At 39.6% G+C, this 26,095-nt stretch overlaps 1 protein-coding gene across 3 annotated transcripts in view; it reads left to right on the top strand.

The window, feature by feature from the left end:
• The window catches only part of ANTXR2 (ANTXR cell adhesion molecule 2), a 187,746-nt gene extending 163,786 nt beyond the window's left edge, over positions 1–23,960 (top strand). For all 3 annotated transcript variants that reach the window (XM_090036915.1, XM_090036914.1, XM_090036916.1), the window contains one exon: positions 22,101–23,960. In XM_090036915.1, coding sequence (XP_089893041.1) covers positions 22,101–22,139 — 39 coding nt within the window. In that variant the 3' untranslated portion in view covers positions 22,140–23,960. The remainder of the gene's footprint in view (positions 1–22,100) is intronic.
• Positions 23,961–26,095: the final 2,135 nt, after the last annotated feature.

Raw genomic sequence — 26,095 nt, 5'->3', positions numbered from 1 at the left:
CTTTACAGGGATATACTACCTATCTCCCATCTTGCTACGTCAGGGAAAACTTTTCTGTTGTGAACATAGAGTCTCTGTATCTCTGCTGACATACTACTTTTTGCCTGTGCGTCCCTTCTTCTTAGCAATATGGGCTCCAGGCAGGGAATGAATTAAATTTAAATGTGGTATAATTGGCCACAAATATGTACCAAATCTGAATTTAGCTCAGTCACTTAAGGATAGGTAATAGAGATGCACTTTGCAGACTGGAAATGTGTGGTGGTACTCGGTGGTAGTAGCATTTTTTTTACTGTAGTCCAACCCAGTGTTTTTTGTTTTTAGGGGAGAACAAGTATTAAGAGCCAAATTCAGTATCTGGATATATATGTGGCTCTTACTGCAGTCATGCTATTTCCATGGGAGTGGCCCATGTACTAGCAAGGGGCAGATTCTGGATTTAAGTTGCTGTGAAAAATCAAACAGGAACTTATCATTAATTTTGAAATGTTTCTTTTTCTGATCCTCCTGCTACCTTCATTCTTTCTGTGTATTCAGGTTTATTGGACAAAGCCAGTATTCATGGTCACTTCACGACCACTTTTTCACTAAACACTACAGGCTGAGTTTATACCTGTGACAGGCTGTTATAGTCAATTATGATGCCTTGTGTAAGTGAACAGTTGTTTTTATATGAATATGTGTTCACATTGTATAGCTGAGCTCTCAGAAGTCAGAAAATGACAGTGTTGAGGTTGTCTATGCAACCCTTTTGTATGTGTCATTACAATACCATCCTCAGTTACAAAATCCCATTATAATTTTCCAGTAATACAGCATAATATGCTGTATTTTTTGCAATGAAGCATCTTCTGATGCTTTGTGGTGTTCTGTTTTTGTCAAGCAAAGGGTATAAAAGTCTTGAGCCTACTTGAGTACAGCTGAGGACCAGGGAGTACAAAGGTAGGCTACCTTTACCATTTCCCAGACTCTTTGTTGGCTGTTTATTAATCTAAGTCTTCTAGCATAAAAAACAGCAATCTAAAGGCTGGTCTGACTTGAGCCAGGGCCTGCAGGAGGCTGTTGCAATTACCAGGGATCAGGAGAATGCAGTGAGAGGAGTGCAGAAGACAGTGCTGTATGCCCCCCTCTAAACCAGGCAGATGAAAAGTGACTTTATTTAAACAAAAGGGGCCAAATCCCTCAGGGAAAGCTTGGATAAATACACCACCCTTTTAATTCTCAATTGAAAACCCAGTGCCAAGTCATAGGTGAAAATGAATTTAGTAAGTTCACCTTTCTCTCCATTTGTTTGCATCACAAACTCACAGCTGACCTAGAAATACTTTGAGCCAGGGACCATTTTATTTCTGTGTTTGAAGAGTCTTTAGCACAGCGAGGGTCTAGTTCCACATTACATTGAGACCATAGTAAGAGCATTTTTATATGCGAGTGTCTGTACATTAAAGTTCATTAACTTGCGCTAAGTGCTCTTTGAGGGTCTCAAAAGTTACACCACTTCAGGTAAGCGCTCACTCTGGGCTGTGGTTTCTAGCTCGAGTTAGGGTAATTTTAGTCTGCCCATGGAGATAAAATGAGCAATTTGCAGTCCTCCAGCATCCCAGGATGCACTGTTCCCAGCTTCCACTCTATCCCCAGAGCAGGGATAGAGCCTCATCCTGGCTTCTAGCCATGCCTCTGCTCATCAGCCCTCTAATTACAAGTCAGAGCTCTGCAGGCAGAAATGGTATTAACTCTAACCGTTTAACTTCTCACAGTGGATGCATGCACTTTGATGCACACCTATTTTAATGTGCATTAAAGCTTCATGAAAAAAACCCCATGCATTTTTACTAATGTGCATTAAAATAGGCTAATGTGCTTTTTTCTAGTATCTCACAATGGAGGGAACTTTTACACATGCTCTGAGGGTGGAGAGGGGGGCATTTGAATTAGAGCAGCGCTCAGAGCCACTCTAAAGCACCACTGCATCTCCTGTGTCAAAATCCCCACACTTAAAATGGCACTGAGGGTGCTTGAACAAAGGTCGTTTGACAGCTTTAGTTCAAGCAGCCCTGCCACCATTTTTGAGTGCAGAGACGCTGATACATGAGAAACAGGAGGCTGCTGGAGCACAGCAATTGCTGTGCTCCAACAGACTCAATTAATTGCAGTCTCCATGCTCATGTATAGGCACATGGAGGTACTACATTTAATGCGCATTAGATTTTATAGATTTCATAGACATCAGGGCTGGAAGAGACCTCAGAAGATCATCGAGTCCAGCCCCCTTCCCAAAGGGCAGGAAGTCAGCTGGGGTCATAGGATCCCAGCAAGATAAGCATCCAATTTACTCTTGAAGGTGTTCAGTGTAGGTGCTTGAACCACCTCCGCTGGCAGACTGTTCCAGACCTTGGGGGCTCGGACAGTAAAGAAATTCTTCCTTATGTCCAGCCTGAAACAGTCTTGCAGGAGTTTGTGACTGATCAACCTCGTCATCCCTTGGGGCGCTCTGGTGAACAAACGTTCCCCCAGATCCTGGTGGTCACCCCTGATAAACTTATAGATGGCCATCAAATCACCCCTGAGCCTACCCTTTTCCAGGCTAAAGAGTCCCATGGCTCTCAGCCTATAATCGTAAGATCTGTTTTCCTGACCTCTGATCATGCGCGTGGCTCTCCTCTGGACTCTCTCAAGCTTCTCCACATCCTTTTTGAATTGTGGAGCCCAAAACTGGACGGAGTACTCCAGCTGCGGCCTCACCAAAGCCGAGTACAAGGGGAGAATGACATCCCGGGATTTGCTCGAGAAGCATCTATGGATGCAAGCCAGCGTTTTGGTCACTTTACTAGCTGCAGCATCGCATTGCAGGCTCATGTTCATCTTGTGGTCAATGATGACCCCCAACTCTCTTTCTTCTGTAGTGCTATCCAATGTAGCACTGCCAAGCCTATAAGGATGTTGCAGGTTTTTGCTCCCAAGGTGGAGAACCTTGCATTTTTCGGTGTTAAACATCACCAGGTTCTCGTCTGCCCATTTGCTGAGCTTGTCCAGGTCAGCCTGGATCACCCGCCTATCTTCTGGCGTGGATGCTTTGCCTCAAAGTTTGGTGTCATCAGTGAACTTGGCCAGTCCACTCCTGACTCCAATGTCCACATCATTAATGAAGATGTTGAGCAGGATGGGTCCCAGGACAGAGCCTTGAGGGACCCCACTGGTCACAGGGCACCACGATAAGTGACTGCCATCAATTACATCCCTCTGGGTCTGACCACAAAGCCAATTTCCCAGCCAGCGGATCATGGTGGAGCCAAGGCCACAACTGGGCAGTTTGGCCAAGAGGGGATCATGGGAAGCATGGTAATGACTATGTAGATGTGCCCAATATGGTCTTATTTTAACACTTCTTAGCATTCCCCAGTATGGTCTAAGCATAGTGTAACTTCACTCTCTGGGTACTAGTCAATGAGGAGGGCTCCAGGAACTATAATAATGCAAATAAACATAATGCAAAATAATTTAACAGAGTTGCATAATTTAATGCAAAGTAATTTAACACGCTTACTGGGACCACACTGACAGATGTGTGTGAGGCATCACAATACCTAGCTGTATTATACTGATATCACTGTAGTTTTATAAATCCTCCTCTTTTATGAAATTATTAGTCATCATTTGAAAATTATACATAAAGATTAGTCAGCCATGGGGGACTCTACTCCACAGTCATTTTAAATGTGGCTTTCCAAGGGGGTTTATATTAAGGACTTGAGGCTTTGGCCCAAGCATAAAGGATTTTAAAGTTGCTACTTTCATTACAGCTCTGAACAGAGAGAATATTTGTACTCAAATAGTGGCTGTACCTCAGATACAGAAGTTTGTGATTACTTATCCAGTTGGATTAAAACACATGCCTAATTGTGCATCCTGTGGTTTAGTCTGTGGTTATTCTAGGAGGGCATGTTGACTCTTTGACATGTGTTCATTGTACTAGGGAAGCTGACACTGGTTGGGAGGTAGAGAAATAGCTTGGCATTCAGATTCTTTACTAGACCCAGTGGTCAATGTCATTAACTTGGAATTCATTATAACTGCAAAGAATCCAGCTATCGGATATCACCACAAAAGGCTTTGGTTGGTGAAGTGACAGCTGGATCACAGTGGCATCTAGAGGGCTGTTATATATATACAGTATGCATGCATGTATTTGTGCGGCTGAGTAAGATTTCTGCTGAGCCTGTTTTTCCACCTACAAAGCAATCCAAGACTGAGCTGTTAGAACCATGATACAGCTTTGTTTTACCTGATGTGGTGGCAGGTTTGTAAATCACTCCCTTAAAAAGGAAACTCATCTGCACACTGTGCACATTGTGCAGGGGATTCACATTTCCCCAAATTTATCAAAATTCACTTTTCTCAATTTACAGTGTTTGTTAAAAATGGTCTACTTAACATCATAAAAGCTCATGCCTCTTTACAAATATATAACAAGACGGTCTCTGCTTAAGACATTTATCATTTATAGGGATCAGATACTATCACATATTTTGTTCCAGATTTTTAATTAATGTAAATTATTTTGTTTACTTCTGTGGACCTACTCCAGAAGAACTTTCTTGAGCAAAGGCTTTTTGGATTTACCATTAAGAAACCTTTAAGTCTTGCAAAGTAAAGAGACTTAGGAAGGTGGGATGTGGAGAGAGAGCTGAGAAGAGGGAGGATGTGGGAGATGTTCCTGGATTTGAAGGCCAAGTGAGTGCATCCATAGCTGAGAGAGAGAGAGAGAGAGAGAGAGAGAGAGACCATCTTAAACAAGGGGAGAAAGATAATGAGAAATTGTAGCAATGTAGCTTTTATCTAGTGCTTTTCAAAGGAGGGGTAAATGTCATTGGGGAAATAAAGGCATAGAAAAGTAAAGGGTTAAGAGGAGTATTCACAAGCAGTGGGTAAGAAGGGGAAAAAATTGTTAAGGATCTGTTCTAGAGGTATTAGCTCTGAGAAACATTCCCGTGTGACCTATTTGCCACTTTTAAGTTCTAGAAAAGAACAGATGTAGTCCAATTTACACTCCATCAATGTCAATGGAAAAACTCCAGCGGGTTTTGGAGCAGGTTTACCTTACAATTCTGCAGGACACCTCATGTTATGGGAATAGGAAATGTGTTTGTTTCCTACAAGAACATGTTGGAATTGGTTTTAGTTAACTTTTGAATTTAATGAAAGGGCATGTCTCAATGCAAACTTCATGTGGCCAGCAGCAGAGCCTTCAAACAAATTGCGCTCTTCTTGGCAGCTGACAGTTGCCTCTGCGTAGTGCTCTGTATGGGCTTAATTGGCTCGATTGAGTGGCAGTGCCAGTAAGCCTGTCCATATGCTTATTGACCTGCCTGCAACACTTTGTAGACACAGCTACACTGCTTCCAGTTCAGGAGGAAACCTGCAAAAAGCAGTACAGAATGCTTGATTGTGCTATTGCCAGGCCACAGTTAGTTTGCAGTGTAGACTTAAGAAGACCACTTTGCACCAAAGGAAACACTCATTTCTTTTCTTCCTTTGGCAAAAACTGGAAGTACTCATGAATATGAGGAATTAGTGACCAGTCAGTTTTGTAAAGATTTTTTTTTTATGATGTATATGATGTCTCTACTGAATTTCCATTATCTCATAACTCACAATCTCACACTTCCTAACATTCTGCCTTTGCATATAAGGTTATAGTAAACTCCACAGAGCTGCAGTATTCCAGGGTGGAAATAAACAAATGGAAGGTGGAAAAGTGAATCAGTACTTTCTATCTGTTTCCCATATGATTTCTACCCTTAGGGTGACGATAAGCCCTGGCAAACCAGGACAGTCCTGGCTTTCACAGTCTGGTCCTGGTCCATTGATCAGAAGTTGCAGAACAGAGTCTGGAGGAAACTCTTCAGTCAGCCCGTCTTGCTTGCATGTAGCAACAGTGGTACCTGCCTCTGCATCCTCACCAGACTCCTTTTCAGGGTTTTTGACCAACTGGCTGGAACTGGCCTATGGAAGCTGGGACCAGCTTTGTTTGCCCAGGATATATGGTCACCATATCTATGCTGGTTCTTTCATGGAAACTTCTAACAGAAAGTGAATCTATCTGTTCATGTTCTTGTGCCCTTTCCCAGCCCTGGGGACTCTGAGTTGGGTGTGCTTCCTAAGGACTATAAAATGATTTCTGCAGAGTAGGTAGTCTGGTGTTTCTGCTCTCAGTTCCTTCTCAGTCATTTTAGCTTGTATACTGGAGGAAGTAAGTAGATACTTTTTCTAACTGGCAGTGAGAAGGAACCTGGTCTAACCTGGTGGCTAGACCATAATTAAATCTGAAGTGGAGTAGCAACCATTTGAAGGGGTGATGAAGTACTGACTGCATGCATTGTAAAAGAGATTCCCAGTCTTGTCAGAGTATTGAATAGTCTCACAGAACCAAAGGGGTTTCCATGTGAGGTAGATGCCTTGCCAGGGCATCAAATGGATGGGAAAATGGAGGCCTCACCCTGAAGAAACGATGAGACACAAGCAAGGACTTTCCAAGATATTTTCTCATCTTTTTCTTTGCATAAACAATTCTTGCCTGGCATGAGGAAATCAACAAACTCCTGCCCTCTAGAGACAGGAGACCTCCAACTCTGCTGAATAAAATATTTGCTGCAATCTCCTTTGGAAGCAGATGCTGTAAATAGATCTGGTTTTATTCCTCCCCCAGCGCCCCCCCCCCCCCAAACCCCAGGGCCCAGGCAACCAATTCTGCATTTCGTCATCCAGACCTGGAAGGTTGACTCACAAGAGAAGCAGCTTGTCACAACTGTTCCCCTTCAAGGCAGCAGATTATTTGGAGAATTGCTGAATAAAGCACTTGCAGAAAATGTGGCAGAGGAAAAGAAATGCTTCCTTTCTTCATCACCAAAAAACCTCTCCAGGCAAGAATATAGAGGCAAAACATAATCTGATCATACTCTCCCTGCTCCATCACATTGTTTCCTTAAATCCTCTGTTTATCTGTGTACATCTGCTGATTAGTCATAAAGTATATCAGCTTGAACTTAGATCAAGAATTCATCAGGGCAGGAATCATCTCTTTTTATTATATGTCATAAAGTACCTGGTCCAAAGAAAGCTGGCCACTAGAGGCTAAACGGATGTAAATATTAATAGATGGAGTTCACTTCACTCTCTGGTTGGCTGCAACCATTCTCACGTTGGCAGGTATTTACATTTCCCAACAGTCCCAATGATTTCTACCCTCTTTGTGGGAAGAAAAGCTGCAGAGTCTCAAATGGTGCTTGAGACTGGATGAAATTTATCTTTTTTTTCTGTTAAGTATAAGGTAAGGAGTTATGGAAAGGGGGGAATCATTTAAAAAATACAACAGTTCTTTGCCTCTTTAAAGTAAGGATTTTTTCAAGGGCTCTGAGTTTGGTGTAGCATGATGTACTGAGCTACAAAACCTTCTCAGTCCTGGTTTTCACAGGGTTAAACCACTGATAAACATGTACTTGAGGGTTTTATACACTGTAGTCACAGTGTCGAAATGTCCATATGTCCAGTTTACAAAATAAGCATTATTAGTAGGGTGAAAATCTGCTGTTAATAATAGCATTTTCCTGAAGCTGCCAGCATACTAAAAATACTATGGATAAAGCTTCTGATTCCTCACTGTAGAACATAGAGTGTTGTCATTTACATCTGAGTAAAGTAGATATAAAGCACTCTAAGACTGGAATACTAACATATTCCCCCAACCTGTGTTGCACTCTCTGGGCTTATCTACAAGAGATGCTATGTTCCCATAGCATTAAGCTACAGTGATGTAACATTTGCAGGCATGAACTGTGACGCCAACACTACTGCATGGTAGGGTCGAAAATGACCTGTGTACCACCAGGACTGTGCAGTAATGATGGTTACTGTGCAGTCATTGGTTACTGTAGTAACTTGGTTATTGTGCTAACGCAAGTACTAAATGACGGCACAGTAACAACTACGCAGTTGGGTGCACATGTAGATGCACAGGTGAAAGGCTTCAATTCCAAAAAAAGTGTAAGCATGTACTTTAATTTTAAATATGTGCCAAAGTCGCATTCCCTTTAATGGGGTTTAAGCACATGCATTAGAGCTTTGTTGAACAGAGATTGACAGCTGAGCCCATTTTAATTTTTCTTTCTTAAGTGACTATGAAAGCTAAAGGCAGTGGAGAATTGGGCCCACCAGTGCTACTCTCCCCAAAGATAGATTGATCAAATTAAATTTGAATTAATGTAACAGTTTAAGATAAGATGACTGCAGCTGAGCTGCATATTTTCTTGTATGAAATATTTTTTTCTGACACTGCAACTCAAAAGGCTCAGATAAGGAGTCTCTGTATTCAAAGACTCATATTCAAACAGCTTCTACAACTTTCAGCATCTCCATTTTCTTTATTTCTCTGCCCCTTGTATTTGTCTGCTTGAGCCATAAAACAGAAAGGAGTATTTCGAATAATATTGCAGAAATGAAATCAGAGCTAACACATCTAGGTGCTGCTGTTTGCTATCATATTCTGTCCATGACAGTTGCATGCTGTTACTTTTGATCCAGAAGCTACATTTCTTTTGATTCAGACATTCATTAAAAAAACCCCAAACTTCTGAACTTTAACTATAGGGCAGAGATTTGGTGAAGAAATTGTGGGATACATCCACATTCCACAGTGGCTAATAAATCAGTTACATGTCCTTCCAGCTAACTCATGTTTACAAAAAAAATCCTAGATTAAAAAAAAAAATCCTTTATAGAGCAGTGGTTTTCAACCTGTGGTCCACAGACCCATGGGGGTCCACAGACTATATCTAAGGGGTCCACAAAAGATGACTACAATCAGTCAAAAGTATGTGAATACCCACACTTACTATTCAAAGGGGTCTACAGCTCCATTTGAAATTTCCAAAGGGTTCTGCACTTCCATTCGAAATTTTTTAGGGATCACAAAAAAAAGGTTGAAAACCACTTTTATAGAAAAAACAAGCAGCACTGTTCAGTTGTATTTGGAATTTGTAGTTATACAAAGACTTTTTTGATGGTTTCTTAATTTAGATAAAAAATGTAGCAAGCATTGCTGTTAGGGCTTGTTGCCAGGCTTGGCCATTTTCAAGGGTCTTAGGCCAAGTGGCAAAAATGTTGCTAAACAGAAAACCCCAACGACTGTTTCTGAGTGACTGTAATGTGAACTTTTGCAGCTGTGACAACTAACTTGTTCAGTAAATAAAGGAAGCCATGAAACACAATTAAACAAAGCACAAGGCATGAAAAGAGATGAGAGGACCATACATTAAATAAGACATATACATTATATCAGGGGCTGTCAACCGGGGGAACGTGTACCCCCCTGGGTGTACTTGGACTGGTCCTAGGGGGTACTTGTGGGCAGGCGGGGATGAAGCGCCACTGCCTTCCAGGACCAGAGCCGGGGCGAGGGTAGAGTAGGGAAATTTGTACATGGCGGTGGCTACCGCCACTGCTATACACCAGCCTGGTGAGCTTCCCTGCCCTGCAGAGGGGAACGGCTGCCTTCACCCCAGCACAGCGAGGTTCCCTGGCCCACCCCGGCCCTGTTCCTGAGAGGCAGTGACACTTCATTCCTGCCCACCTGCACACAGTCCCCACCTTCCTACTTCATGCCCGACTATGCACCATCCCCGCTCTGCATTCAGCTGTGTGCTGCCTACCCCCACCCCCACTCAGAGCGTTCAGCTGCACACTCCCTCCACTTCTGCCACGTGGTGTCCTGCCACCAGGGGTTGTATAGGTGAGAGTCTATGTTGTGCTGTTGTAGGCAGCCAGATAGACTTTGGGATAAATGTTTGTTTTTGTGTTTTAAAGTACAAGTGAAGAAAAGGTTCAGCTGTAGACCTGTTTCTGCCTCTTTTATCAGTAGCCTACCCACAAGGTTACCTGTAATCTGTTAACAGGATTAAAAATTACCTCATCGTGCTTAGGGACATTCCAGCCAGTAATTAATTTCCTTCCTCCCTTATGTCTTTTTTTGAGAGAAAAGGTTATCTGTAGCTTTTTTACTATATAATCATATTGAACTGTTCAAAGTTTCCAGGATTATCAATCCAGAATATTACATATAGATTTCATAGACATGAGGTCCCTTCCAGCCCTAATGCCTATGAAATCTGTGAAATCTATATGTAACATTCTGGAGTAATAATCCTGGAAACTTTGAACAGTTCAACATGATTGTTACTACAGCAGGTTTATTGCTGCTCTGTTCTGTGAAAAATGGTGCCACACGGTATGACAATTTACTTTTCACATGATGCTTAGTGTCAAAATGTTCACATAAATATGGTGGTCCATGGAATATTATTTAGGCCCTGACTGGGTCTTCAGTTTGTGACTTACTTGCATTCTATAACCTTCTAATTAGGAAATATTTATTGCTAGCTATAACAATTGGCAGGCATGGTGCTTGAAGAGTGTTGTCAACAATCTGCTGTGGTCAGGTACAGACACTACACTTTTACTGGTATAAGTGATCAGAAACCGGTCTATACCTATAATAGAACAGAAGTTCAGCACACAATACCAGTCTATACCCATAACAAAACAAAAGCTTGGCACACAGACTGGTTTAAAAATGGTGGAACCCAATCTGAGATTTGCCCGAGGCTAAATATGTGTTCTGTTCATTACTAATCTAAACTATGCAGCTTATAGAAAACTGCATAGCTTAGATTGTTTCTGCCTTTGGCTTTTTAAATGTCTACACCTAGTCCTAATGTAATAATAAAGTATGTGCAGGGACTCCAAATAGTGTAACATATCTCATGTTAAGTGATTCGGCTGCATCCGAAACATACATGCTTATAGCAGTACACATCTTCAGGGGCGCAGTTTTACCAACAAACCTTGTGCAGTATACATATATATTTTATCCCATTGAATTATGAAGCAGAGTTACATGGTGATCCCGCTTTGTCAGCCATCTACATTAGGGACTTTATTGGACAGAGAGAGTCTGAGAGAGCAAGAAAGAAAAATATGAATTTAAAACTTTGAGCACTGTTTACCATTGTATAAAACATGGGTGCTTAGTAACCCCTCTCCAAAGTAAATATATAAATCAACTATCTATATTTCTAAAAAAATATAAACTAAACTGCAGTTATATGCTCCAGCTTGTCAACAGATATTTATGAGGCGAGTGTAATATTATAACAGTTTTAGCAGTGAAATACATCCTGTGCATGGTGCTAGTAGAGAAGCACAGGAATGTTAATGCTATATAATTTTAATGCCTAGTAGAACAAGCAACATGACACTAGTTCTTCTTGATGTGCTTTTGCTGGGTGCAGTTAGGGAGGATCAGCAATGTCAGTTTCTAAATGCTGTAACTTGGCTAAGGTCTGGCAACTTAACCTGAAATAGATATGTCAGTACACACTGTTGTCCTGTTATTGCTCTGTGATATAGTACTCTGCCATGGGAAAGCAAGAGGACTTTTTCTAGTAAGTAAATGCCTCCTGCCCTTAGCACTTACTGGGCATATCTACACAAGACGCATTAATGCACATTAGCCTAATTTAATGAACATTACAGGCATGCGTCTGCACATATGTGCCCTTAATGTGCCTTAAAAAGGGTGAAAGAAGGCTACTTGCACCTAAATTTGATACCTGCAGGTATCAAATGTAGGCATAATTAGTTTAAGCACCTTAACGCATGTGTAGATACAACCCAGCGCTAGTGCCAGGTCTGCCCAGCCACTAGGAGCATATGACAGGGCTGCAGAGATTTGGCACTAACTTTAGTGCCAAGTCTCTGCACATGTAGACGACTGCCAAAAATTGCTCAATGCACATTAAATTTAGGCATGCTTAAATGCACGTGTAGATATGTCCTTTATGGGTCACTGAGGAAGGGCTTGTTAACATAGTCATCTCAGCACCTAACTTATATACTTGCCACCGTGACTTATTTAAAAGGCATTTAGGTTGTTGTCACTGAATATTAGCCTAAATCTAACAGTTAATTATTCTTGTTATGCTACATACCAAAAGTTAACAATGTCAAAAAGATATTGGTAGCAACAAGCTTCCCATTCAGCATACTCTGAGTCTTGCATGAAGGAAGAGACTTAAAAACACAGATCTTTTTTAGGAGAGTTAGAATCTGGAAGCTTCTGGGGTGTATTAGACTGTCCTATTTGTGATGCCACCCAGAAAGTGAAACTGAGTCCAAGTATTGTGCAAGTGAAATGGAGGGTGCTATTAAAAAAATGTATGTGGGGGGAGGAGGGAAAGCAGATTCTTAGTTGATAAAAATTACCATAGCAATAGTGAACTATGTAGACTGTTCTAAACAACTGGAGAGAGAGACTTGTGTAGGCTTACAATATCTAGGTTTTGAAACTCAGAGTTAACAGTGCTAGTTTAAATGTGCCCTTTCACACATGAAGAATACTCCAGTAACATTGTAGAACAGGGTTTTTTTAAAAAGACGTATCTACAAAGTTAAAGCATAGTAGAGGCATTCCAAAATGTGATGTGAAATGAGCTTGAGCACCTTCTCTGAGATGTGTAGTGTGCTCAGTTCCTGTGGAGATGAGAAAGGTGGCCGAATTTAGACTCTGAAGTTACAGTCTTGCTCCTTTTGAAATTGTTTTTTGTTTGACCATTTATTTCAATGGGTGGAGGATCAAAATCAGTGAGTTAGTCTTCTGTGAAACACATGCTAGATGCAATACCATAGTAATAATTTGAAACCAAAATCTTTTGTGGAAAAAAAGAAAACCATTAACAAAAAATTAATCAGAGCAGTTTGAAGAGTGGAGTAAATATCATGGGATAGTAGGGCTGAAAGGGACCTCACAAGGTCATCTATTCCAGCTTTCTGCTCCAAAGCAGAATTGTCCATGACTAAACCATACCTACCAAGTGTCTGTCCAACCTGCTCTTGAAAGATTCCAAGAAAAGTAGCCTATTCTACTAGACACAAGTACTCCAGGTGAGGGTCACTCCAGAATCAGTTCACTTGATTTGCAAGTGACACTCTTGTTGATACAACCTAGTGTTGGCTGTTTTTGCAAAAAAGAATATCTTGTTGGCTAATATTCAGTTTGTAGTCCATTTTAACCCCTACATCCTTTTCTGCAATACTGCAGCCTAACCAATCATTGCTCAGTTTGTATTTGTGAATGCAATTATTCTCTCCCAAATATAAACTTTCAACTTTTTGAATCTCATCTGGTTCATTGCAGACCATTTTCCCAGTCTATTTGGGTCATTCTGAATCTTATCCCTGCCTTTCTGAATGTCTGCAACTCCACCCAACTTGATATCATCCACAAATTTGCTAAGCATTTATTCCATCCCATCATTCAGATCATGAATGAAGATGTTGAACAGTACTGGACCTAGGACAGTCCTCTGGGGAGCCTCACTTGATGCCTTCTCCCAACTAAATATTGAGCCATTGGTGACTACTCACTGAGCACAATGATCCAACTAGTTATGTATCCATCTTACAGTACTTTTATTTCATTTGTATTTCTTTAGCTTGCTAATGAGAATGTTGTGAAAGATGGTGTCAAAACCTTATTAAACTGAAGGTATATTACATCCACTACTTTTTCCCCATCCACTGAGTGAGTCAGCATATCATAGAAGCAGATTAGGGTGGTCAGCCCTGACTTGCTCTTGTTGAATCTATGCTGGTTGTTCCTGATCACCTTGTTTTCTAGGTGCTTCACAGTAGACTCCTTGAGTACCTGCTCCAAGTATCAAGGTGGGGCTAATTGATCTGTAATTCTCCAGATCTTCCTTCTTTCTTTTCTTAAATATGGGCACCTCACCTAACCTCCACAAGTTCTCAAAGAGGCTAGCTTATGGTTCTGAAATTCTTAGCCAGTTTCTTCAGTACCTTACATGTCATCTTGTTAACTTGAGAGTAAAGAAGCCAAAATTAAACAACAAGAAAGAGAAAACCTGGGGATGGACAGGTACACCCGAGCGGGGAGCCTGGAAATCTTAATATAATATCCCAGGCTTGCTTTAGGAACCTAGATGAATTGGGGATTTCGTCTAGAACCCACGGGCTACAGCACTCTCACTTGAATGAGCTGACAAGATCCTTCAGTCTGAGAATCTGCATTAATAATACTTCTTTCTCAGAAGTATCCAGGCAGGATGTACTGTCAGCCATTATTGTCTTGGCAGCTAGCCCATCAAAACATTTTTCAGGTGTCTCCAATTTAAGCATTTCTTTCTGCTTCAAGGAATTCCCAGTCTGTATGCATATTTTTACATATACAAAATAATAAAAAGGATGCCCAGCCATAAATTATGCTATTTTTTTTATGTACTTGAAAAAAGTACAGTAGTGGAATGAAATAAACCTCTTACGAGCAAACCTAACAGGTCAAACATTTAAATCCCACTTCCCTTCCAGCAATTCTCCACCCTCATATTTCCTTCCCTCCCAAAGCTGTTTTCAAGTGCCAGGTGGGGTGGAAGGGAAGATGGGCTTTGCTGCTGTGTGACTTCATAAGAGCCTTTAGAAATGATTTTATCACATTTCAGGCAAAAGCCTTTTTTGGCATTATCCATGGCATGCTTGAAAGAAAGCACTGACACATCATGTTTGAAATGATTGTCCAGGCCATAACTTTATTGTGGCACAAATGAAAGTACTACACAAATAAAAATTCCAGAAGGGCAGAAATTCTGTAGCTTATCATCAAATATGAAGAAGAGCAGAAAACTCACTGAAAACTTCATAAGGATATATAATAAGGATGAATTAGTCAATATTTTTACAGTGCTTTGGGCATACAGAGCTAACTTCTTCAATGACGTAAATTGGTATAATTCCACAAAATGGAATTACATCCACTTCTTCCAGTGAGGAGTTTTGGCTATGAAATGTACCATGTAAATGTGAAGTATTACTTTTATGAATCTTTGGAAGCTAATGAATATTTAGTCTACAGAGAGAAAAAGCAAAGCAGTCTTCATCCCTGTCTAGCCAGTCAACAGATGAGTTCCAAAAGTGTAACATGTTGCAGTCCAAAAGTTACTGCTCCCCCAAAACACTAACTACATTGTATGCCGCATCTGCCACAATAGTACAGAGTCCCAGAGGAAGATGGAATATAGCTGTTGCAATAGGCATTGCTTTGACTTTTTGGCATTGGTACTTAAGGCACCAATGCCTCACCTTGATACCTATGTTTATAAAATGTGTGTGTCTACCCTGTGCTTGCAAGGACAGGAATTTAGCTTTATTGCTCAGGCAGATAAAAAGAAACTTTACATTTGTTTTTACGTCAGTTAAAATGATCTGTTACCTCACAAAGTTCTTCTAGGTCTAAATCTCTCCCTCTTCCGATTTTTCATTGTTCATTGTGTTCTGTTTCTACAATTCCTTCAGTACATCTACAGAGCAGGTCAGGCCTTTATTATTTTTTATTTTTTTTAATGTTGAATCTGGTGCATCCAGACCACTTCCATCTCCCACAGGAAAATATTACTCATTTTTAATTACTGTAGCCCTAAGACTAATTTAGTTCAATTTTTTACTGGCTACATGTTGGTATTGTTAAGGTTTATGACCCAATGATTTACAAGCCATGATACTTATGAATTTAAATTAGTTGTATTGATTGTTTCATTGGGTATGAGGACATGAGTGTAACATTAGACCACCAAACTGGCTGATGGTGGTAATACAGCTATATTGATAATTCATCTTTTTTATTAGGTCCATCATTCAAGAATGCTTTTAAAGCGGCTTTCCAAAAATAAATTATGTTTTATATACTTTCACTAATATTCAAATTGGTCAAAATAACTTAATGTTTTAAGTCTTGTTTTAATGATGAAATAAATATCAGCATGCCATTAAAGGAAAGAGCTTCTGGTTTAGGACAAGTGTTTGGAAGCTTCAGCCTGTTATGTGATGCACAAGACCTGATTTTTCGAAGTTGGTGAGTACCTGCAACTCACTTTAGCTTCACTTGGAGTTATGAAAGCTCAGTATTGCTGAGAATCTGACTTCTACCTTCCATATGCTTCAGTTTTCTTATTACTCAAATTGGGGGATGAAGTGCGGGTACTAAGGAAGCATGGTTGACAGCCCAGAGGTTGCAAGTTCGAGGTCACAGTAGAACGCACGGCCCTGTCAGAGTCCAGGGAATCTGTGAATTCTGCTAAAGACTTTGTCACCCAAGGAAATGAAAAAGAAGTTTGCTTGTTTGTAATATAAGCACTGCGGTACCCAGAGCTGACCCTAGGGATGTCTGGGGCCTGGGGCATAGCCTGTGGAGGGGGTGGCAAGGAACTGCGGATCGGGAGGGTGGTGAGCAGCCAGTGTGCAAAGCTGGCAGCGTGTGGTGGCCATGCAGAGTAATGGTGTCCTCGGCACCTGCCAGTGGTGCTGTCCACAGGGCCTCCCAAAGCATGGGGCCTGGGGTGGTAGCCCCAATTTGCTCTCCCCAATGGATGGCTCTGATGATACCATTCTTTATATTTGTTCCTATTTAATATTTGCAGCCCTGGAATGTTCTGATAGTTACCTAGAACTTGTTGAGTGCTTTGAGATCCTGTAGTGAAAGGTGCTGTATCTTCCCAGCACCCAGCCTGAGCATCTTGCTAGGCACAGGGGTCTCAACATTGAAAATAGGGGGAGGACTTAGACATAGACCTACTTCACAGAAACTACTACAACCTTTCTGGCTCCTGCATCTCATTAGGATGAAGGAGAACTAATCTGAAGGATACTACTACATACTAAACAACAGGTTAGGTCGCCTCATGTATCCCCAACCCCCTTGTCCTGCTATTTGGAAAGATACTGTAGAATCAAGTCTCTAGCCATGCTCTCCAAATTCCACCATACTTAACACAGAGAATTAGCTCTGGTTCCACTACAAGGGGACTCTACATGTTAATGAAGGCAGAGTGGTATGTATAATGCACAGGCCCCATCCAGAAAACCTTTCGGACTGTATGTTAGTGACAGCTGAAGATTCAATCTTTGTTTTTCAGTGTACCCAAACATGGGTATCTGTATGCTTTACATTTATTCTTCCTTACATCTATATTAATGATAGTCTGCTTTTAACAACCATTTCTTGTTTGGGGGAAAAGGCCCTGTAAAACAACATTCAGAAGAAGCAAGTACAGATATGTTTTACATTTTCAGCCCATCTAAAAAACAGGTTTGCTAGCTTTCATGGTTTTACTGACAAATAGCAGTAATGTGACAAGAACAGATAGCAAAAATACAAGCAAAAAGCATTCAATCACAACAAAACTTCAACAGTTATAAGCCACTACTGTTGGCTAATGCAGTACCTTTAATGTGTCCTTAGTGTCTGGGTACTACAGTATAAAGCTGTGCACCTTGTCACTTTCTATTACGCAAACATGAAGCTTGTTCTGCACAGTGTTGGCATGGAGCATTTCCTGTTACATTAATGGTGGTACAGAATTCTTGACCTTCAAAGTAATTAGCACTTTCAATGTGTTTTCCAACGTCCTGATTTCAGCTGTCTTACATGGGCATCATACTTTTCACAAAACATTGATTTTTTTTTTTTTCATTTAAAATCCCGTAATCACCAATTTCCCTATAAGAAAAGAAAAATAAAATTACAGGCACATAAATCCACAAAAGTTACTACTTCGGATGCAAGTACCTGATTATACATAAACTATACCAGCTAGCTTGGTGACTTGATGACAGCATTAGCAGTGGTTCTCAACCTTTTTAGGCTCAAGGTACACTCTGTTAGATTCAGGGCACCCCTTGAAAAATGCCAGCTTTTAGCTTCACTTTTTTTTTGATTATGGAAAAATAATAGACTACCTTTTCTGTTCCAAAGAACTCAGAAAGACTATAGCAGGGCAGAATGCTTCTGACTCTGTGAATTCTGATTGGAAATCTTCAGGTTTCTTGTGAATCACTTGTAACTGTTTGCATATTTAACAATGTTAATTTTGTGCATTAGTTTTAAAAAAGATTTCATGTCACCTCCCAGCTGCTGTGGCACCCTGGTTGAGAATCAGTAGCTTAAGCTCCTATCATCTCTGGGCTCAGAAACCCAGCATAGGCCTTTAGACTAAGGAAGGATAGTTTTGCTTGTGAAATGTTCTCTAGGCAGAGGCTAAACTTACCAGATCCAAATGCCGTAAATTAGATACAAAAGCCCATAGCTTCTCCCGAGCCTCTCAACCAGTTGAGCTAACATAGCCGAAACCTACCAATTTCCTGTAGCCAAGAGTATACAAGGGAGCAAGGGGACCAGCATCATATCTGTCTGGTCTGCTCTTGACTACTCCAGCCTGAATAATTAGCTGCTGATTTACAGCTGAATCAGTGAGACTGGCCTTTGGCATAAGCCCAGAGCAGGCTCATGACTGTAACTATACCAAGATGTCTTGACCACTTTGCTGCCATGCTTAACAAATCCCTTATCTGTTAAAATCCCAGTGTGAAAGCATGGGCCAGAATTGTAAGCTTGTGGGAGGGGAAATACTCAAGCAGTTTCTCTAGGTATTGCTTATGGTTGGCTTAAAAGCTATGAGGCTTGGCTGTAGAGGGAGTTTACAGTCTCCATATCTGGATAATTCAATTTTCATTTCAATTTCCATGAAGTTTGGTTCTAGGAATTCTGTAACCAAATCCACTGGTTATGAATTTTGTGTTCTGTGCTAGTTTGGAGAAAGAGTTGCTTTATTTTTTTTTTTAAACAGCTACATACTTTTTTGAGTTATGAGAACAGCTGTTTTTAGACAGAGTATTAATTGGCCATGCTTTCAGTTTATTGGTATAAAGAGGGTCATGTGTTGGCCAAAAAATGGACCCAGTTTTACTCAGCTACCATGAGTCCATAAACAGCGAGGCGTGGAGGATGGGAAAAGAAAGACTAGAGGGAGTCACAGCAATCCAAAATCGGTATTGCATTAGATATCCCATTGCCATAGCAGCTCCTCTCAGAAGTTACTTCTGGCAGAAGTCTAATGGAGCCATGACGAGAGGTAAATCAAACTTTCCTGATGGGATCCTAATGAGAATAGAAATGGAAACTCAACTGTCCTCTGCCCCACTGAGCACAGAAGACAGTAATTTCCCATGTTTACTGTACTTGGCGCACAAGCTAGAAATCTCTCTTATGACTCAGTAGTACATCCTTCCTTGTAACTAAGGAGTTGCTTTGGTTTTAAAACTGATGAAGTTAATTCATTACAATACTTTAATTGTTTCACTAGGTCTTAATTTTTTTTTACTCCCAGACTCCAGGAAAGCAGTCCTGTAGTGGCATATTTTACCTTATACAGCAATTTTACACCTTAAGTAGACACCTGGTTTGTTTAAACACATTTTAAAACCTGAACAAGAATCATCCCTACTGGACTATATTTTAAGTTACATGGTAAATGCAGATGTAAAATGGAAAAATATTCTAAGCATTTATCCAAAATGTATATAAATTAATGCACCAGTAAATATATTTTAAAGATCTATGTTGCTACAACATAAAACAATCAGAAGCAAGATTTTCACAATGAAGGGTAAATAGCAATGATTCATGTCATCCTAGGCACATTGGGGTTCCTCCATTTGCTACTTTTGGCAGCTATTTTATTTCACTTGCATTTTGCCTATACTGTATCATACTTCGTTGTGAATGCCTTTGCTCTCATTATTTAATGTCAGTCTCATTGTGGAAATTGCTAGATTTGTTTAGAGTGTTTTTTCCTTATGCTCAGGACACACTTTGTATTCTGTAACAACATTCATTTTGTTATATTTAATTTCTAAAAAGCATATAATATAGAAAGGAACAGTGCCTTTCTATTTTACCTTTAATGGCATCTTTGAACATTTATGGGTTATCTCTCTGCATCTTCTCTGCATTCATAATCTACACTGAAGTAGCTAGGGAGTAGTACAATTAATCTAATCTTGTATTTTCTTTTTTATATTTTATCATAACAAATATATTTTGATAGGACATAGAATCATTAGAAAAGCATTATGGAAACAAGATTGCTTTGTTCTCTGCAGCATTATATATTTATTCTTCCAGTTGGTTTGGAGGACATTGACTCCTCTCATTCTATTCAGTCATTCATATTTGCTTCAATGGTGCCAAATAATACCACCCCAGTATGTGTTATACTCCTAAATGTTTATTGTAAAAAGGAATTTAGCAAAAATGTTTTGAAACGATAAAGAAATGCAGATTTTTCACTCAAATTGTCCTTGATAACCCAGTACTTGCCATTCTATTAAATAGTAAAAGAGTAATAATTTAATCAAATATGTCTTTAAAAGCAGAAGTACATCAGCTTACTCCCAGAAGGGAGCATATCTACATATGCATTAATGCACTTTTCCTAATGCATATTAAATATAGGACCTCCAATGTAAGGTATTAAATAAGGGTGCCTATACACAAGCAGGGAGGCTGCTCCTACACGCTAATTACAGTGCACTGGAGCAGACTCAATTAATCGAGTCTGCTGGAGTATAGTAATTACCATGCTGCAGCAGCCTCTCTCATTTTGTGTATCAATGTCCCCACACTTCAGAATGATGGCAGGGGTGCTTTATCTAATGGTGGCACCCCTGCTTTAGATATCAGTGAGCTTTGGATAAAGTACTCCTGCCACCATTTTGAAGTGCAGGGATGCTGATACATGAGCCATGCTGGGTACTTTAATTAGACTGGTTAATTAAAGTGCCCCCCCATACACCCCAAAAGCACATGTATAAACACCCTAAATGTGCATTAGGCTGCCCTAATATGCAGTAGTGAAAGCACATGCTTTTTTTTTATTGAAGCTTAATGTGCAGTAGCCTGTTACTGCACATTAGTGTATTTGCACAGTTTTTATGCAGTGCTTTAATGTGCAGTAAAATAGGCTACTGTGTATTAAAGTGTACATGTAGATGTGCCCAGACTACCTCTGTTGGCCTAGAATCCTGTTTTTAAAAGTCTCTGAAATTGATTCAAAGGCATTATTTTAGAACTATATTATGATCTTATGTTACAGTTTACCCAAAAGAAAGGAATTGGTAAATGAAAAGAAAAATATCTTTGTTGTTAATGCAGGACTGTGAGACGAAATAACCCATGCAGTGACTAACTAGTATTAATGATACCTTATTTTTTTCAGAGAATATTTAAGTTATCTATAACAGAGTCCTGAACAAACTTTCACCATAACCTTCACTTTTCCTTTCTGGAACCAGAAGTCACTGCTTTTTTGAAAGTGAGATCTGCTTAAAGTCCACTGTTCTGTGAAAAGTACAGCCAACTTGATAAGTGACCAGATTCTGGGCATGGTTTTGAATTAAAAAGTTTAAAAAAGAGAAAAAAAAAAGCTTACAAAAACCAATCTGTGTCCTCCCCGTGCTCAGTCCCATTTTCCTTTTAATTGATTTTGCCAAATTCATCCCTGGTTTAGCACCATCGAAGTCAATGGAGTTACTCTCAGAATGAATTGGGCCACTGATATATTTTGATTCAATTCAACCTGATATTTGGGGAACCATTTCAATTTAATGCCCCAAGAAGAAGGTAGATGCACTGCTCTGGTTATTACATTATTGTATTAATAAAATACTTCTGTCACACAAGCAACAGCAGTGCTTTATTAATAATGTTGTTTACTCAGAGCAAGTTTAATGGGAAATCTGTCTGTCCCTGGGTATCTCTTCAACTTTGAGCAAAATCTTGTTCTATTGTTTGCAAAACAGAAGAAAATGAATTGGGTTTACATATTGAGCAGTTATTCAGAACTAAAAGACTTGCATATCATAATCACCAAAAAGAGGTGTTTTCAGAAGACTGTATCTATCGTCTTATTTTTCTCAGTTATGAAACCATATCATAAATTAGTAAATCAAATGTGATGTACTGCTTTAGATGACGTTCATTATACTAAATTCAACATTTTTTTTCATGGCAATGCTATTTCTACAAAACTCTTAATTTTAAATACTTATTTCTATTTAATGTGTTAACATTTCCATTTCAGGATCTTTTACTTTGTATTCATTACTTCACCCACCAATAAGTTACTGTCTATTTTTTCTTCCAGGGCCGATGTGTTAACTTCACCCGAGTTCAAAGTCAGTAAAGAAGGCTACAAGAATGAAATACTGCCGCATTACCACTTTTCTGCCTGCCAAAGACAACTGAGAATTTCCTTGAATTTCTTGGATTAACTTCAGATTCTCAGCTGAGAAGGATTCTTCCACAAGCCAGTATTACCATACCAATGTTTTTCTACGTTACGTTAACACTCTGTGATTTGTAACAGTGACATGAAGAGGAGCATTGACTTTCATGCCTGTAATTTGAAAGAGTCCAGTATGCATGTGTGGGGAGAGGAAAAAACAACCAAAAATGATCATTTAAAAAAAAAAAAAAGACTTCCAGTTCTCAGGACACAATATGCTTTTAGCTGAGATATGATGTCTCTCAGATGCAAAGATAGCATTTGTTATTTAAATAGGGACTATTAGCCATAGGCAGAGGATAAAAATTCCCACCAGGCTAAGCAAATGCAAAAGTTCATTGCCTTACAGCGATGTCAGATCACAAAATCTTTCTGAGTATCCCATCGCACTGTGCCTTACGGGAACCTTCTGACTGGAAATCTTGTCATTCTAACACTGAAAAGTGCACACGCATGACAAAATGTAGACAGGGTGCCTCAAGGTATTGGTAGCAAGCAAGACTTTGCCCTTTAGTTTTTCGAGACACCTTTCTTTCATTATGCACCCGGGACAGGAAGAAAATTAATAGAGCGTTATTCTACAGGAAGACAGCCTGTAACCAGAGATCTTGAGCAGAGTTTGAGGGACTGATGCTTCAAGACCTTGACACTGTGGCTGGTGGTTTTTTCCCCTTTCCTGCATTCAGAGTTCAGTAGCGCATAAAACATCATCATCTATAAACATACCTAGCAGTTCTAGGCTTATGTATTTTTTTTATTTTTTTTTTAGATTAAAAAAAGCGGTAGCCACAAAGCTGGTATCTCAGGGTCCCCCTCCCCCCCCCCACCCCCCGAATCTCCAAGGGCTCTTCAGCGTCACAAGCCAGCAACTCTCTTTGCATGAGAATTTCAAAGTTTAATTAATATAATTAAAGGCAACAGCAAGCAGCAGCCTGTGAAGATTTTGCTCATCTTTTTTATGCCTTTTGACATTGAATGACCTATTACTATATGCGCATTACTCGGTTTTCGAGGGGGCATGGTGCATTGGTGAAGATTCAGCAGTGGAAAAAAGACCTCCTTTCATCAATTTATAAATTAAATTTACAGGAGCGCTGGCCATCAGAAAACATTGACAATGTATGTATTATAATTTTTTAGAAAAACCAGCGTCGTGTCACGTCGACGATGCCAAATTATGTTAGCGTGAGCGGAAACACTGTGGGGGAGGAAGGAGGCAGCAGCTGAAGAAAAAGGCTCAAATGATCCAGTCACTTTCGATACTGTACTTCAGATGCAAAATGGATATTCGAGTCGAAACCTGACAAAGCGCGCCTGCTTTGATGTGAACTGGTATAGACAATGACCAGTGGCTGGGTCAGTGGGATGTCTCTCTGTGAGCAGGGAGGCTTATCAAATGACACTAAAAATAAGTTCAACAACCATCACATTTGAGGGGAAAAGGCGAACATTTCACATTTGGTGGGCATGCATGTGCGCAAGATGGAAAGAGCGATGCGAAGCGTCCTGGTTTAATTATCCCCTTTGTGCTTTTCATTGAAATTGCAAGGGACATAAATAATCCTCTTGGTCGATGTCCAAATTTGCGGCACTGCCCAAAGAAGCCTTTACATATATTCACTTGCTTACATATTTCGCTTGAGTTTATTTATGTCATTGGTAGCATCATCATCTACAGCCATGTGTGCACATAGATTATAAATAAAAGTCCTATCCAAGTTTGTGTGGTTTTGTCTTTTTCAACTTCTTTTCACAGGTTAAAAGTGATATTTTTTTGGATTTACAATCTCCCTCACTATCAGCTTCAAAAGAGACCCACCTTCCAGTGCCATCACACATTGTTCCGAGAAGGCACGGCACAAGCTAAGTCATGTGGGCTCTATGTATTCCATAATTATCTAAACTTTGTCAGATGCTCCAATCTCCCTAGTATGTAGCATTAACCATTTAAATACAACAGGAAAATGCCAAGAGAGCTTTCTGTAGTCTTTGGCCGAAATGCAATTTCAGCGCTGATCCCAATGCTATGGGAGGCCTGTTTTCTTTGGAGAAGGGGTGGTGATTTACCATCTTTATGTACAAGTGATTTTATTCATGTAGATCAACCGTAAGCAAATCTTAAGTTTATTTCAGCCTCTGGTTAAATGTATATCATTTTTGCCTTCAATTTAAGATGAAAACCAAACTAAACAGACAGAGTTGCTGTTCCAAACCCAGCTCCCAGATGTCGAAATTGAGTAGACAGAAGTTTTTGGCTCAATCAGACAAAAACTTAAAATACTCCCAGATTTTTTTTCTTTTTTTCTACTGAAATTCCACATCTACTTTGAGATGCACAAATGATGGTCGTCTTTATTTTCCAACAACAGTGCACGTAAAAAGCTATTTTTACCTTGTGAAAAATTCCATTTGTATTTCAAGCAGCATGTTCCAGGTGGTGGCAAAACCAAATAATTTAAGAGGATTTTTTCTACTACAGAGCTCCCCTGTCTAAAATATTTTTTAACAAACATATCTATATGCATATAAACTCCATTGTTTTCTGTTTTTTATTCTATTCCATCTTGTTCTCAACAGTGGTATATGCATGGCCATTAAAAAGGACTCCAGCCACTACACACATTAAAATAATTTTTCATGGATCAGTTGATACTGAGCAAAAAATATTTTAAAATATCTATACTGATTTCCTCTTATAAGTAGTATTATAACACCTTATTTTTTTCATTTACTTGAAAATTTTAAGAGCTTCATATGCTAGGTGAAGTACCTGTCTTGAACAGAGAAGGGGGAGAAGAAATTGATAACTTAAATTTAAAGATGCATTGCTTTTGAAATACCAAAAATAAAATTTGGGGGCATGCTACCCAAAAGTATTCACAGTATATTCTCATAAAAAATAATTCAGAACCCCCTCCACCCCAAATAATCAATAGATTTAACACCATGTGTAGCTTACTACAGGTAAACCTTGTGCGTTTCCTGAAAAACAGAGGACCCAGTTACCAAAGACCTAATACTTATTTTTAACTGTGTAAGAGAGGCACGGGTATCTCAGGAAGATAATTGAACTGCCTAGCCAGAAGTGTAAAAATGCCATTGGGGGGAACTGCTTGGGAAGATGCACACTGTTGTTTCAATATCTTATTTCTGAAGCATGAAAAAAGAAAATATAGATTACAGCATAGCTAGAGACATTAGGTGGTAAGACCCTTTACACATTTATTCTGAGGGTTCTCTTAAAATTCTAGCAGGTCAGTAATTAAGTAATTTTTCCTGTTTCAAGATGAAGCACTCTTATCCATGGATGTATGCGTTGGGTTTCCATTATATGACTCAGAGGACAGATCATAAGAATGACATTTTAATGTGCACTTTAAAAATGCGTGCAGATTTCTAAATAGTATACATTATGTTTTAGATACCACAGTCAGCATTTGAGATGTAGTATTTTGGTGTTGAAAGAAAGTGAAATGTATACTTAAAGCATGTGTTTAGGCTTTATTTACATATTAAAAAAGGTCAGTTATTACATGTTGCAAAACAGCAAGAGTAGCATTAGGCAAAAACTTTTAAAAATATTTTTAAATGTCTATGTTGATTTCAGTGTAAAGGTTTGAAAGACTAATTCATATTTTTGTTATTTTTATGTTAGTTTCTGTGTTATTACACTTGCCTGTAACCTCCTTTTGCACAGACACTGAACATCCATTTTACTTTCATTATAACTGTAATTGCTAATCTGCCTCAGTACTAGGTTTTGCAAATGCTCTACACTTTGGTTACGCAAACAGTGTTACAACATACCCAGGGTGTATAACATGATACAAAAGTAATTACACAGTGAGATGACC

The sequence above is a fragment of the Crocodylus siamensis genome, chromosome 2 (assembly GCF_052110815.1).
Source record: "Crocodylus siamensis isolate JL-2025a chromosome 2, ASM5211081v1, whole genome shotgun sequence".
In the NCBI taxonomy this organism is placed as follows: Eukaryota; Metazoa; Chordata; order Crocodylia; family Crocodylidae; genus Crocodylus; species Crocodylus siamensis.
This window is presented reverse-complemented; position numbering and strand designations above follow the sequence as displayed.